At 46.7% G+C, this 16,327-nt stretch overlaps 1 protein-coding gene across 2 annotated transcripts in view; it reads left to right on the plus strand.

Annotated features, from left to right (window-relative positions):
• The window catches only part of Stk35 (serine/threonine kinase 35), a 31,771-nt gene extending 15,689 nt beyond the window's left edge, over positions 1-16,082 (plus strand). For both annotated transcript variants that reach the window (NM_183262.3, NM_001038635.2), the window contains one exon: positions 11,569-16,082. Coding sequence is in view for 1 of the 2 variants with exons in the window: in NM_001038635.2 (NP_001033724.2) it covers positions 11,569-11,645 (77 nt within the window). In the remaining variant the exon portion in view is untranslated. The remainder of the gene's footprint in view (positions 1-11,568) is intronic.
• The last annotated feature ends 245 nt before the right edge of the window (positions 16,083-16,327 follow it).

Genomic DNA, 16,327 nt, shown 5'->3' on the forward strand with positions numbered 1-16,327 from the left:
GGTAAAAAAACTACACTGATTGCCTGCCATATAATATACAGTTCCTGTGGGTGTCCTCCACAGCAACAGCTGCTCTTGGCTGTGTATACCACAACAGGACCACCAGCCCAGCCACTGCTTTAGGTAACATCAGCCTGTGTACAGATAGATTCCTTTTGAGTTACTCTGACACTGCCCTAGACATTGGCAGGGAAGGCAGCCTAGAACAGACACCCATATAACCAAGGAGTGTCTTCATTGGAGCAGTGCAGTACCAGCTTGCAAAGAGGAGAAGCTGCCATAACATCCTTTCTGAGACCCATTCTCAAGAATTAGCCAGAAGTTTCAGGTAGACAAGAACCCAGAACAGAACAGCAGGGTTGCTGTAATTCTCAGGGACAGCTCTCTTAATTCTCTCAAATCCTGACTAAAGCTGCGATGTCCTCAAGAATGTCTGCTCTTATGGGTGGGGCTGCCTGCAACCCCGTGTTGAAAAATTCTGGGGCCAAGGCAAGCAGGCAGTGCAGTCCATTGGTGACATTGGTCATTTAGATGTTATTGCTGTCTCCTGAGAGCTTGCAGGTTAGTTATAGGTGATGACTCAGTGGATGGCAGGGAAGTCTTTGTGGAGGAGTAGTTAGGACTGGTTCTTGAGGGACTTCGGAATAACTTATCATAGTTGAGATGTGAGGAGACCACTTGGGCATGTACTGAAGAGGCTACTCAGGACTACTCTGTCGAGAAGGGAAAGGTGCCATTCCCAAGTGCTGATTCAGGCCTGGGGAGAGTACCCAAGATTGTGTCTTGACAAAGTAAGGAAGAACAGACAAGTTGTCAGCCCCTTTTCATCTCAACTAATACTTCACAGTAAAAAGTAGGAAAAAAATAGATTTCTTTCAGCATTTCTAGAGCTCAGAGGCATGGCAGGTCTTAAAAATGCCAACCAAGTTTAAAATAAATCAATACTATAAAACACTGCAATGAATTTCCCAACTTTAAAGGAATTTCACTTTCAGTAAGAGCTACCAAGGGAAAGCTGTAACTCAGCCTGCAACATAAACAGGTCAGAAAGAATTCTGTATTTTGTTTCTTTGTTAAAGAAAATGATGCCTAGGGACTTGGGAAGACTGTGTTAGAGCTACCCTGGCACCCCATAAGGTATAGTAAGGAAGATAGAAATGCTTGTTTTCCAGCTACAAAACTAATCTTGATTTGAAGCTGAGGGAAGGAAGGAGTCTTATGAATGATGGTTTGAATTTTTTTTCCTGGACTCAGAAGCATGGTCCTAAAGCAGTGATGGGAGAACCATTGGCTGTATCATTTTGGGTTTTAGTATTTATCATTTTGTCCAGTGAGTAAAATTACCAAGGTGATGTGAGGCAGCTGGTTGATTCTAGCTAGGTGTACCTAGCTCCATCCTCCAGGGAGAGGGACCCCTTAGCATCCACATATAACAGCCCTTTGCTTTTCCTTTTTTGCTTTCTATTGGACATGCCAAAGACATGCCCTCGATCTAGGACAGATTTCAGGCATGGAGTAGGAGGGTGCTGCTGTGGGATCTTGGCAGACTGCACAAACACTCGCCAGCAGGACCCAACCCCTTGTACCAGACATAAAGAAAACTGGAAGTCACAAGTAAAGACTCATTTGTTGTTAGTAACCAGATTGCCTGTTTGGATCTGGTGAATGTTTGGAAAGAACTCTCGGTTTGCATGGGGCAGCAGAAATGGGTGTGAAAAATACCACACCCCAGACAAACAACAGGGTGACTTTTTACCTTTATGAAACTTGTTCTGGGGTTTAAGCCAAGTACTGAAAGTGAAGCGCAGCTGCCACTACTGACAAAGTCCAGAGGCCCCTTGACCATCGCAGGGCCCAGCTTCATTCTAGTGTGGTATAAAAAGGCTTTGGAGAACATGCAGCTCCATCCCACTGATACAGAATTCCACTTGAGCACTTGCTCATAGAGCTGGTGTGATGCTGTAGGCAGACTAAAGAGAGTCCTCTGCAGTCCCTATCTTTGGCCTTGGGGGATACAGTGTTAGAAGGTGATTCCAATTTAGCAGTGTCAAGACCTTACGACAGCCATAAGCAAGAATTGTAATTCCCATCAGAGAGAATTTCAAGCCATTGTCACAGTCCTCCTCAGCTGCCTTTAAGACTGAGTACAATTATCAAAAGCTTAGGGATGCTCTGTAGCCTTAACTTGACCTCTACCTGGTAAAGAAGAGACTTCTGTCTTTCAGTATCCTTTCACACCTTGGTTTAAATGGCCGATGGTACAAAGGAAAGGCACATGTTTGCAACGGAACCCAGGAACCTGTGGGTCTCTTTCTGTGTACATGATGAACATGTGTGCGTTCATAGCCCTGCACTTACCTGTTGGCTGTTGCAGAGGATCTGGCCTGGAACAAGCTGGCTTCTTAAGTGGGGTGTGAAAGGAACCCCTGCTTCTTCAGCTTGCTCTGTGTGCCATGTTCTGTCCTCCCACTGGTTAGCTTGTTAAAGTCTTACTTGTATCTTTGCTGTGGCTGCCCTTTCTCCCACTGCTCTCTTCCATTCCAGAGAGGAAGTTAAGTGATTTGGCCATGTGGGTGACATCTGCTAGCTCAAGTGCTAGAGCTAGCCCAGGGTCCTCTCCATTGAGCTCCCAAAGAGAGGACCATGTAGACAACCCAAGGGTCTTAAAGGCCACTAGAAGCTTAGAGAAAGAGTACTGTCTTTTGAAGTAGGTGACAGGAACATTTGTCTAGATAGACTTGGAGAAAGACCATCAGCCGGGATCCTGAGCAGAAGTCAGAGTGAGCATTGGCGGGGCACCAAGAATGTATATGCAAAGAGCTTAGGCCTGGCTTGGCTCATACAAGGTCAGGTATCTCTGAGCTGCCAGGGGCTCTGATGTCAGCCTAAGGAGGAGGAACTTCATCTTGCATATAAGGTGGGGTTGGAGAGTGGGTGGAACAGTGCCTCTAATATTTTAGGAGGGTGGGTCAGACCTTCTGGGAAGGAGCTACAGCACCACATCTGGCAGGATACTTGTATGGAGGGCCTGAAACTAACTACACAGTCCCATGTGAAGGAGGGAAGACAGCCAAGATCAAGGAAGCCCTGTGTTTTCACAGTGGTGACATTTAGGGATTTGTGGAATCTGCATTTAAACCACACTACCCATTTTGCCTCTGTGGCTTTGGATAGCTCATCTCTCTCTGGGTTGTTTACCTGTGTGAAATGTGGGGTGGTGCTCAGACCATGGTCTTCATTGCAGCTCAGCAAGTGGAGAATTCAGAAGTGCCATGTTCCCTTTTACCCCCACCGTGGTTCTGGTTTTTCATAAACCTTTCTAGGCTAAGCATGAATTTGACTTTATCTCTCTATCTCGTGATGTGTGGAGCCCTTCTTTCCCCTAAGAAAGCCTCAGACTCCTTAGCAAGAGCCCCCAAGAGTTTCCCTTGGCATGCTCGGCTTTGAGCTGTAACCAGACAATGTTTTGCCCAGATCATTCTGGCCTTGAGCCTTTCCTTTTAAAACCACAAATTGTCCTGTCACCACATGGAAGAGTGACCTCTCCTTTAGTAACAAGGACTTAGATGGCTTCCTCCTGGTGGGAAAGTGTCCTTTGGGGAAATCCCAGGATCCCTGACTTTTCCCTGGAGCCTTTTTTCTGCTAATCATAGCAGCTACAGTTGAACCTGGTTCTGTGGGGACCCACTGAGGCAGTGAGCAGCTTTTATTTCAACCCCACACTTAATAGGCTGAGGGAAGGGTATTTGTTATGGTATCCACTTATCTAACTGAGCTATTTATCAGAGCTATTTCTAGGAACAAAATGTCCTCTTTTTTAATATAGGACCCACTTACAGCTAAAGTGCTAAAGAAAACTCCAGCCCCAGCCCTAAGACCTCTTGTCTTCCTTCAAGGCCAGGCAGAGGTCTCAGTGGTTCCAAGCTCTTACACACACAGTCAGAATGACTCAGCTGGCAGCTCTGCCTACTGTTGGTTACCATGGAGCCTTCTAAGTCTAGAATCTTCCATCCTGGCCAGTAATTTTTTTGTGTGCATTTGGTAAACTTTTTAATACTAGCAAGTTTGGCAGTACACTTAAAGGAATCAGATGGTTTAAAATAGTCTGATGTCAGTAGTACAGTGTGATCACTGACGTACTAAGATGAAGTAGGCTCCGTGTATAAAAGCCCCTCCTTGTGCTGTTGCCATAGACTCACTCACTGCCCTGTGGCGTGTTCTGACACAGTTGAGGAAAAGCTGATGTTTCTAGCAGTGTGCTGTTCTTACTGAGTCTTCTTGCTCAGGTGTCCATTGGGCCTGGCAGCTGTGCTTTCTTTAAAAATGTGTTTCTGAGGGAGTAAGATAGCTGTGGATGCAGCTTCAGACGATGGGACATGGAGCCCATATCTCTCAATGGTGTTGTGCCCTTGAAGGAGGGTTGCAGGTTCTACTTGAAGACTTTGGAGCCAAGGAAAGGCTCTGGCATGTTGAGTTGAGGCTGCCTCACCGTTTTTCACTGACTGGATTCCCTGCATCTCAGCCACACAGATTGTGCTGTTTACCTGTGCCTACCTGCAAGCTCTTGGTGTTCATGTGCTGCCTCTGGTTAGTTTTTGTCTGCATAAATCAAGCGCCTGTCTTTGATTACTCATTGTGCCGTGGGTACTTCTCAGAATCTGAGCAGGGAGATGGTCTACAGGAAAACTGCACATTACATATGTACTGTGAGAGTTTAAGGCCTTTCAGGGATTTGAGAACTTACACTACATTCCTGAGATTAGAAGAGCCTTGGAATAAATGACCTTCCATCTTATGAAGTTCTTCACTGAGCACTTGGGGCTGGGGGTGGGGTGGGGGCGGGATGAAGTCTCTACAGGAAGAAGCAGTGGCACTGGAAGCCAGGCCTCTCGTCTTACTGTCAAGTAGAGATGTCGGTCTTTCCTGTTGCTTTTGAATAGGCCAGCACGTGGGAATCTGCCCAAGACTTATTTGTGTTTCAGCCCAGGTGGTATTCTGCTTTTTTGAGAAGCTGTCAGGCCAGATGGCTGAACAAAGTAGGTGGATGGGATGTAGACTATGGGAGCATGGCTCCCTGGCTACTAGTGGATATTTACTGCTTGTTTCCTTTGAGAGCTGCTATCGGTCCACGCAACCCCCCTGACACTGACGTAGGAATGCGGAGTCTGAGTCTTTCTACTCCCACCAGAACTACACTCCTACCTCCTGAGCTGCTTGCCAGCCAAGGAGAGTAAAGCCATTTTAAAAAAGTAATTCCTATTTATTTATTTGCCATTTTACAGATAGATATTTGCCAGATTCTAATTCTGCTCTTGACATGAATCATGTACTTTACCTGACTTCTACCCAAGGGACATAATCTGCAGCCAGCCCCGTCAGCATTGCCACGTTTGGGCTTCAGGAGCTCTCTCCACATGAATGTAGAATCCGCTTTTCCTTGGGGGGTGGGGGTCTCATGCTGAGAAGCTGGGAGGAAAAGGAGACAGGAGCCCCCTCTTTCTAACCTGTCTAACTGTCAGAAGAGTCCATGCTTTCCATATGCTGCATTTACCTGTCCTGCTGTGATGGTGTGAGAGAGCCTAGGAATGTGTAGCTTGGTGCCAGAACAGCACAGGCTTCATGGTAGCTCTGCCTCTTGCTAGATGTCAGCGAAGAGAATTAGCCCAGTTTTCATAGGTGTGAATACACTTCCCTCGATACACTGGCTGCTCAGAAGCTTGGTGTGAGTACTGAGTACTGAGGTAGGAACTTAGTCAAAGGCAGAAGATTTTATAACAGTGTTTTCTCCCTTAAGATGCTGTCCTTTTAAACATCTCTGAGAAGTTTGTAATTAATTATATATTGCTGTATATACTGATTTGACAATTTCTATCAGTCATTGAATATATGAGCTCATTGTAGCGTCCAACACCATTTGATAATCTAATAGCCCTAAGAGAATCAGCAGACCACAGTGTAGATAGTAGAGGCTAATTGTTAGGCCCGTCCACTCACCACAAGGCAGAGTCGTTGCAAAGACTGTTCTTTGGACGTGCGTCCTGGGAGCATACAGCAAGGGATTGGGAAGGCTAAGGTGACAGCTAGACGGCGAAGGAAGCAGAACAGTGGGAGCCGAAGCCTGAAGCAGGAAGGAGGCTCTCGCCTGAGGAGAAGGCTGACTAGACACCAAGCTGTATGCCTGTAATCCTAATACCCGAGAGGCTGAGGCAGGAGAATTGTCTCTGGGACCATTATGGTAAAAATTACTATCCTCTGAATGGAGTTTACCACCATTTATTCTCTCAGCTCATAGAGAAGATACAGAATAGATCCTGAATTAAGCCTTGACTCCACGTTAGTCATGATGACTTGGGCTTGTAATCTCAGCACTCAGGGAGGCTAAAGTCTGAGGATTGCCTTGACTCAAAGACCAATCTGAGGTCTAAGCCAGTCTGGGCTACAGAATAAAGCAAAGTTATAAGTTCTAGGTAGTCTGGTCTGACACCCTAAGAGCCAAAGTGACCACTAGTACATGACAGTGCAGTAATTTGAGTGTCGCTATGTGAGCCAGGTAGTATAGGTGAAGAAGAAGATGGGTGGCTGGCAGTTGATTGGAGTCTCACTCCTTCCTCACAGCAGACCTCAGTGTGCATTGCACTGTCTGCATTCCAAAACAGGAAAGGGTGGGAGGCAGGCGCCCGTCATGGTTGTACTAGATAGTCTGGCTCCGAAGCCTCGGGTGCCTCCTGTGAAGCCTGTGCCTTTCCTTCATGGAGCCAGGGGAGGAGAAAGTTGTATTTGACCTGCCATGTTTCTAAGCACATTTCATAAGATAATATAGTATATTAATAAACTAGGGGCCAGAGGAGGGAGGGATCTCTACTTATTACAGTTATTTAAAGAAATGACACTTAGACACACAGGACGAGAGGCTGTCATGGGGAGGGCGGGAGGTCGACACTGTCCCATCTCTAGTCACGTCTTTCTGTTCCTTATTCACCTGCTCTTCTAGTTTCTGTACTCTTAAGATGCTGATGGCTTTAATAGGAATGATTTGTCTCCCCAGCTCACTGAGTAGAGCAAACTACTGCTCGGCTGGCAGGGGAGCTAGCTGCTGGAGTTCCTGTGGCTGTCCCTGGGCATATGACAAGTGCCTAAGACAGGTGCCTAACCCACAAGCTCTTTGCTGAGCTCTCTCTATAAAAATGTAAGGACTAAATGTGTTTTAAGCAATAACACTTGGCTCTTGTCTCTGAAAGAATGCAGGTTATATGATAAAAGTAGAGGCTTTGGAAAGAGACTGGCCTCTGTATAAACTGCTGACTCAGCCCTTCTCCTAGTTTCAAGCTCATCATCCTCTTTAAGGCCAGGATGACACTACCTCCTACCTCAGAGTTGCTGGAGAATGCAAATTTAAATTGAAAAGCTTTGCAGGAGGGTTGAAAGTCACCTCACTGGGTTACCTATCAAGTTGCAAGTGCTCAATAAGATGTGCTATAGAGCTGGGCGTGGTGATGCACGCCTTTAATCCCAGCACTCAGGAGGCAGAGGCAGGCGGATTTCTGAGTTCGAGGCCAGCCTGGTCTACAAAGTGAGTTCCAGGACAGCCAGGGCTATACAGAGAAACCCTGTCTCAAAAAACCAAACAACAACAACAACAACAAAAACAAAACAAAAGATGTGTTATATAGAAATTGAGTTGTAACAAAGAAATTTAGTCAAAGATGTGAAGTAACAAAGGTAAGAATTTATAGAAAACCTGATAGATCTCCTTCTATCCCAAGCCGAATCTAATGTAAGCTATTAGGCTTCACCAGTGTTGAAGCACACAGTGAGTATTCTAGTGGGAAGGCTGCAGAGGTTCTGGTTAAGTTAGACCTACTAGTCTCACTTTTGTGATGTGTGCCAGTTGCTTCTTCTCTCTGCACCTTTTCTTTGGGAAAAGTGGTCAGGCTCATCTTGACATGAATTGTGGGATGTAGTTACAAACTGTAAAGTCTATTACAGATGGCTACCATTTGTCATTATGCTTAGCAGATATGGCTTTGACTTTCAGGAGGGCTCTAGCCATGAGTCTCACTGACAGCAACAAGGAAAACCCTGGTCACCAGGGGAGCCAAGGATGGCATGTGGTAGATGATAGGAGCTAAGCAAGGGCCCACACGCTGGGACCTGCACTGCTCATCAGCTAACAGGCATTCAGGGCCGCTTTGAGTCCAAGCACATGGCCTTCACTGTTCTGTTGAGGTGGTAAAATGTGCTTCTGCACCGTCCTGTCAGCATGCTGTGCTGTGCGTGCTCGCTGGGCAAGGTGCACCTGTCTGTCTTGTTTCACCTACTGAACACAGACAACAGCAACAGGCAAAAGCTACCGAAGCTGGCATAGCTGCCAAGTCATCAGGGAGTATGAGTTTTTGCCCAAGTTTGTCAACTTGGGAAGAAATCCCCAAGTGGATTTTTGGGGGAATCTTTTAATTCCTGTTGTTAGTAGGGGAGCAGATGCATTCATGAAAGAGTAGGCCTCAGAAATAAGAGTTTTCTTTCTAGACTGCATACTCTTTACATACAGACTTTGGGTCTAGTTAATTTTGTGCATGCTGATTTTATTGTTTGTTATTTATTTTGGTTTTTTGAGACAGGGTTTCTCTGTATAGCCCTGGCTGTCCTGGAACTCACTCTGTAGACCAGGCTGGCCTCAAACTCAGAAATCCGCCTGCCTCTGTCTCCTGAGTGCTGGGATTAAAGGCGTGCACCACCACGCCTGGCTTTATTGTTTATTTTTGAAAAACCAAAAAAAAAATTGTTTATTTTTTAATTAGAAATATTTTCTCATATATTCTGACTATTTTCCCCTGTGATTCTCCCAGGTTCTCTCCATCTCTACCTACCAAACTACTACTGCTTTTTTTTTTTTTTTCGCCTTAGAAAGCAAACAGGCGAATTAAAACAAACAAAAAACCCCATTAATTTTTAAAAAATATTATTTTTATACACACACACACACACACACACACACACACACACACACACAGACACACACACACACACACAGCAGAAGAGGGCATCAGATCCCATTACAAATGGTTGTGAGCCACCATGTAGTTGCTGGGAATTGAACTCAGGAGCTTTGGAAGAGCAGTCAGTGCTCTTAACCACTGAGCCATCTCTCCAGCCCCCAATAATTAATTAATTAAACAAAACAAAACCCAAAACAGGAGAAACACATACATACAGAGACATACACAAAGCTCATTAAAAAAAACAAAATAAAAAAACAAAATTGGAAGCCATAATATGCAAGCAAATGATCAGTAAGGTAAAAAAAAAATGCCTAAACAAAGCAACATGAGACAAGAAAAAACAAACAAGCAACAACAAAACACTCACATACCATTGAGTTTGTTTTATATTGGCTATTTACTGCTGGGCGTAGGGTGGGGTGTCCTTGAGTATGGTTACTATGTTGCAGAAAATTAGGTTTGCTTTTTGCTACCTGTTGTCAAATGAAGATAGCCTCTTGGTTATTGATGAAGCTGTCTGGTTTTCTCTCAGTGCTGGGACCCTCTCAAGTGTGGACCTGTCATGGTAACACAGTCCTGTTGTGTCTAGGAGGCCCTGGTGACATCCATCTGCTCTGACGTCTCTTATTGTCCAGATTTGAATCTCTTTATTGGTTCCCGACTACTTCAGGAGAAAGCTTTTCTGGTGAGGCTGAGCAAAACACTGATCTATGGCATAGCAGAAAGTTGTTAGGAGTCATGTTATTGCTGCATTTCTTTGTTTGTTTGTTTTTGGTTTTGTTTTTGATTTTGAGACAGGGTTTGTCTGTGTAGTCCTGTCTTGGAACTCACTCTGTAGACAAGGCTGACCTCGAACTCAGAAATCCGCCTGCCTCTGCCTCCCAAGTGCTGGGATCAAAGGCGTGTGCCACTATTGCTGCATTTCTTTAGCAGAACAATAGTATTTGGTTTTCCTCTAGGCCCATGGTCTGCCTATCTATTCCCAGCTTCTTGGCCACCGGAGAAGTGTCAGGCTTGGGTTCCATCTCATGGACTGGACCTTTTAGTCCATGTGGTTATTCCCACAGTGTTCATTCAATTGTCGCACAAGTGTATTACGCAAGCAGGTTACCATTGTAGATAACAGGGTTTGTAGCTGGCTTGTGCTTCTCTTTCTGCTTTGGTAGCATGCTGAGTATCATGAAAACTTGTCTGTTTTCCATGTTTAGGGGTGAAGGTTCTAGTTAGGCAGGCACAGCTTGGCTTGTGTTCACAGAGATATGTAAGTGTTATTTTCAGCAATAGGCCTTCCCATCAGTTTGTAGAAAGCATCCAATATCCTTGGCAATACCCTGGGTTGTTGGTGGCTTTCCCTGACGCTGCAGACAGTAGGCTTGATGTGTCTAGAGAACAAGGAAGCCACTGAAGGGTGGCAAGTGTACAGGAAAGGACCTGTGTAGGTCAGTCGTCTAGGGAGAAAGTAAAGAGTTTGAAAACTTCAGACATTGCTACCCTGATGACCTGCTCTAAGACAGAGCTATACTTAGCTATGTTCTTAAGTGGCTTAGAATATGGGGCTGACCCAAGGCTAATCTCTATAGGCTTTTGTGTGCTAGGTTTCCTTGAAGGGCAGCTTTCTTGTTTTATTCCTGAGGCCTCACATCAGAGCACTTCCCAAATAACAGCCAGTGCTCATGGGACCAGGATCAGGCATTCTTCTAAGTAGTGTGTGTGTGTGTGTGTGTGTGTGTGTGTGTGTGTGTACAGTATATGTAATGATGTTTCAGGTAATAGCAGACAGTATACAATGGTGGTCCAATAAGTATACTCTGATATTCAGACAGCTCTACATTTATTGTATCATTAAGCTATGCACAGCTTAGTTTATGTGATTTGTAAAATCTCTTGTGACATAGGTTATAAGACTAAAGAACAAAGGGCTTGAATTTGTACAGTCAGCTGGCAGAACATAATAAGACACAGTTTTGTCTCCAGAACACTTACTTAGCTATAACCCCAATAGATGATGCTGTGGGCAGAGTGGGACCTATCACTCGGTTCTGGGAAACCTTGCTCTGGGTCTACCTGACCAAGGGGTGGGTGGGTGGGAAGAGGGGGATGATGTAATGTGGTCTCTTTAAAACTTGTTGCTTAATGTAGTGTATGTAGGTTCTCAGATGCTGAACACTATTAGCAAAATCTTACAGTGGGTGCTTCAAGGCTGTAACAGCAGTTATTGATGAGAGTGGAGAACCAAGACCATTCTCCATGTCTGGGAGAATGGCCTGTCTGGAATGGGTCCTGTGGGGTACAGGGAAGCTGGAGTTAGGAAAAAGGTATAGGATTTGTGATCAGCTTGGTAGCTGGAGCCAACATGCCTTAGGTTCCCCCTTCCACATCTTCCCTTAGTCACAGGGCCTTGGAGACACCAGTTTTCTTACGTGAGAAGGTAGGTAGAAGCTCAGCTTACTTCATGAAAGTATTTAGAAAACAGTATACAGTGCTTTGGGCTCAGTTTGGTTTGGGTGTTGGCTCTATCCATTCACCCACTGATCAAGTGTCCATTCCTTGCCTGCCTTCTGTCTTCCAGGTCGATCCTTCGGGACCCACAGTCTCATCGTGTCTCGGACAGGATGGCAGAGGGTACAGGTGGTGGTGATCTCCTGACAGCTGGACCTCCCACAATGTGAAGCTCACGCTTGGGCTGCCCACTCTACCCTTCTCTTTCTCCTTCAGTAGAATAATAATTGTTTTTCTAAACATTAAACCATCAAGACTTCTGAAGAGCAGAAGGCTACACTCTGGACAGGCACCTTTTTATTGTTTTTGTTTTGTTTTGTTTTGTTTTTTTTAAGAACATTGAATGTGGACAAAGCTTATGCATATAGTCACTGTTAATCTGTTGAGTTCTTAAGTTAGGAAGCAGTTTTGGTTTTCTCTTTCACGTTCTGTTTTCTTTCTTTACACACATCTCAGTTCTGCTTTAGCACCCCACTTCCCACAGAATTCTGTCTCCCCAGAGTTTGGTATTTCTCCTGGAAAGGGATGCGAACAAAGAGCTAAGGAAGCAGCCTCTGAGTTGCCTCCCCCAGATGTGGGAGCTGCTGACTCCTGGGAAGGGCTGGTTGGTCCTGGCCTCAGACAGGATCAGAGATGAAGAACCTCTCAGAAGAGGAACACCAGGGGTTGGCCCGAGGGACTCTAGAAAGAAGACCTAAACCATGGGTTTGGTTCTCGTTAAGTTCTTGAGAGCCCCAGGCCACACCAGGACTCCCTGTAGTGGGCATTGCTTCCCTCTTTTGCCCTGAGTCCCTGAGGAAAGAAACCAAGAGTGGTCATCCCATCACTTGGGGATTGAGACTCCATCCCCACTCTTTGCACAAGCCTATCTTCTATTAGGACTGTTGTGCCAACCCCCTGTCAAACTTGGTCTTCCTTGGCCTCTTGTCACTACTATGAGACCAGTACCTTTCATCCTCTCCTGGATTGTCTTCTCTGTGTGCTACAAGTCCAGCCTGTCACAGACACTACCTAGGTCTCAAGATCCAGTTTTGATCCTTGCAGAGTACCCTTAACTGGCTGCTGACATCATTTCCTCACAGTGAAAGGTGTGCCCTGTGTACCAGGATCCCTAGTGTCACCACTGGGTGACACTGTCAAGCGCCATCTCTCTTACCCCCAGGGACTTCATGTTAGGTGATCAACCTCCATGTCACTGTTGTCTGATAAGCAGAGAAAGGACCTGCCTTGAAGAGGGAGGTCTGAGGCAGATGGGAGTGTCCAGGTGGCTAATAGAGGCCCATGTAGCAGCTAGCCATATAAAGCACTGCGACACACATTTTGACTTGTACCTCCTTGCAGTGTTCTGACAGCCTCCTGAGGGAAGATCTCCTCCCTCCAGCTGCCTCATGGACCCACCATTCTCTCTGGTGTTGCCCTCTACTTAGACGCACCTTTGGTTGCTCCAAAACTTTTCCAGACTTTTCACCTTGTTCTGGCCTTGTGGGATGGGGTCTCTGGACAAGGAAAGAAGGTATCTGTGTTCATTCTTGTTTATACTTCCTAAACTAGCACAGGGTGGATAGAGATATAAGAGGTCAGGGGGAGCTTTCCCTCAAGCAGGGGTCCCTTGTTCCTGCAGCGTGGGGGAAGGCCAGCACAGCTGACCCTGACAGCTGGCCCCGCTTAGCAGCGCTGTCCACGTTTCTCTTTCCAGCCTTCTGGTAGGCAACTCAGCACCAAAGTTTCTTTCTCCTCTTGGCCAGAGGTCAGCTGCTGTTCCTGTGGGTACATGACTGCAGGTGGGAGCCCTACCTTGTGCTGCACTGTGATAGCATCTCGTCTCCTTGAGTGACTTTATAAGCAGCCTCCTGAGCCTAATCAGAGTGGCCCCTGGGAGAGTGGGAACAGCGGCGTCCCCTAAGTGCAAGATACATTCCATTTCTGTTCTGCTGCCCTCCCTCCCCTTGGGTGCTGCAATCTCTTTGTGCCTGAGCAGATGGGAAAAGCAGTCTCTGAGCTCAGGACCCCGACTCTTCCTGCTCTAGTCCTGCTCTGGGTTCCTGATAAAGGCTCACTATCTACCTTATTCTTTTCTTTCCCGTCTCTAACAAGGCCTGGGTTATAGTGCTTTCCCACCGTACTTTTCTTGGTGTCAGTGTAGCCTCTGCAGTTTGCAGGTGGGTAGCCTAGTGAGGGGTAGCCTGCTTCCCTGCACCTTCTCTTCCATGAATCCCAGCTGCTTCTGGCCTGGAGATTGCACCTCTTTCTCTGGCTCCAGTGAGAGCCATGTCTTGAGCCCCAAGTGCCTCCTCCTGCTGTTTTCATTCTTCCCTCCCTGTAGTCCCTGCTATCTATCACCTGCCAGCCAGCTGCAGGCTGGCCCCAGGACATGCTTGCTGTGCTGTGGCTGGTGGGTCAGGACCCCTGTGGGCTCTGCAGTCTTCTCAGAGTCCAGCTCCCTGTCCCTCTTGGAGATGGACATCCTTTTCCTCTGTTACTTCCCTCTTCTGCCTCTGTCTGGGGTGCAGACTTGCCAGTAGAAGCTCTGGGGCATCTGATCTTGGGTGCCTCCAGGTTTGTTAAATCTGTTCACATTCTAGAAGTTTGCAGAACTCTTAACGTTTGTCCTTTTGGGGGTGGTGGTGAGGATTGCCTGTTGGGAGACTAGCCTGGCCTCAGTTCTCAGTTCTGAGCGCAGGATAGATAGATCATAGTGCCTTACTTATTCCATTGTCTTCCCCTGTCCAGACTCAGCCAGAAGCAGGTGGCTGTCTTCTGGCTCATTTTGTCACTTATACTCACAGTCTCCCACCTGTATATAGCCACAGGAGAAGGAAACCTGAGCCCCCAGCCACCTCCTGTGGGCTATAGCCAGACACACACCCCTCTCGCCTGCCTCCGTGGCCCTCACAGCAGCTTTAGACCAGGACCAAATGCTGCTGCCCACATATGCACACTGCCTTTGTTCCTCCCTGTTCTTAGCTCTAGCCAGGACGACACTGACTGCACCATCCAAACTGGCACCAGCTAACCCCCTCTGGTCACTGGAGACCAAGGTTCGGGCTCTAGCCTCACCTAGCTTATGGGGCACTGGGGCAGGGAGTAAGAACTCCAGTCCCACCTTGTAGGGTTTGCCCTTTGGCTGCCTGAGGGATGTTTTAATGTTTACTTAAAGAAAATACCCTGTTTACAGCTGGAGGAGAAACACGCTCACACTAGGTGAAGGTCTGACTCTGGATAGGGCCTGGCCTCCTTTGTGGCACTGCCAGTAGTAACTGCAGTGGTGGTGAAGGCGGAGAAGCCCGGAGGGAGCAGAGGCTCTTGACTCACTCCTCTTCCTAACCCTGTGGTGCTGAGACCACTCCCTGTTTTCCTCATAGCCTTTTTGCCTCACTAATCCCCATGGTGTCATTTCCTTCCTCCAAGATTCTCAGCTCTAACATATCACTATTTTAGAAAACCAGTGTTTTGCAGCAATAAAGTTATATTGTTTTGTGTGAATCTTATTCCAAGAAGAGGAAAAGAGCATTGTGGGAATCTGTTGATGCTATTAGCTGTTTACTGTTTGAGAAGATAGCTCGGAGGGATGGATGAATATGGCTTTTAACCTTTAGGTATCTTGAAGAGTGGGAAGAGCAAGAGTTTGACTGCTGTCCTCCCAGGAGGGACTGTACGGCCCTCGCCTTACTCTGATGTGCCCCTTCCTGCCCTGCCCTGCCCACCAGGAGCTCTTCCATCTCTCTTCCTCCCACCCCATCTGGGGGCACTGGGGGGGCTCAACTCTAGGCAGGTCTTTGGGTTACCCCTCCCTGTGACTGGATCTCTCTCCCTACAAGACAGCTGCTGGGAGTCTACCTCCGAATTGGCTGAGATTGCTGCTTCGGCCCTCCAGGCCAGCAGACTCTGGAGGCTGAGGCTTCTGCCTTCTCTGATTCCGAGCTCATGCACACAGGTCAGCACAGGCCTGACTTTGAGGGAAAGGAGCCTTGTCTGGACACATGCTCTGGAAGGAGAACCCAGTAGGTACTGGCATCTTGGCTGATGTCGGTATCCACAGCCATTACTGAGGGCCAAGTCTGCTACCATTCATTGCCTAGGGCCCCTAGTATTGGGGAGAGTGCCAGAACAAGTGGGCCTTCCCCCCCCCCCCCGCCTTTTAAAATCCAGATGAGATCATAGGAAAAAGGAAACCTATTTAGGGGACTTCCCCCCCCCCCCCCCAACACTTTTACCCCAAGGGCTCCTTGCCGTCAAAACTGGAGGATATTTCAGTTACTCTTAATGCTCATGTGGGTCAAACTTGGTTTTGAAAGAGGTTTAAAGCCAGGCACAAGGTTAGTTTCAAATACTAGTTAATCCAATTTTTTTCCTTTTTTTTTTTTTTTTTGCACAGAAGCTGGTAATATAGGACCTATGTGTGAACTTTATATGAATATTTTTTTGTACTTGGCTTACTTGGGTTGTTATGATAACATATTTAAGTTCCTTGAACACTGTGGATTCCCCCTAATGTGTATGAATGACTGAAACGTTGTAAATTAAGGGACGTTTGTGTGAATAAAGTTATTTGATGGGGTCAAAAAGCCATACGCTATTTGAAAATGAGTGTTTTGTGATTTTTACTGCCACCATATTATGATTGGGGTTAGAGTCAGAGCCTGATCCCTGGCATCCTGACAACTTGGACTTGCTGACCTGCCCTCAACAGACTAATTAAAGTAATAATGAGAAGCTGGCCAGCTGGGACAATAGCAGCCTTAATGCACCTCTGTCTTTCCATGTGATGAGGAAGTGCCAGAGCTACCTTCAGAGCAAGTAAAGAAAAGGTCCCATGCTGGGCCAGGTCT

The sequence above is a fragment of the Mus musculus genome, chromosome 2 (assembly GCF_000001635.26).
Source record: "Mus musculus strain C57BL/6J chromosome 2, GRCm38.p6 C57BL/6J".
In the NCBI taxonomy this organism is placed as follows: domain Eukaryota; kingdom Metazoa; phylum Chordata; class Mammalia; order Rodentia; family Muridae; genus Mus; species Mus musculus.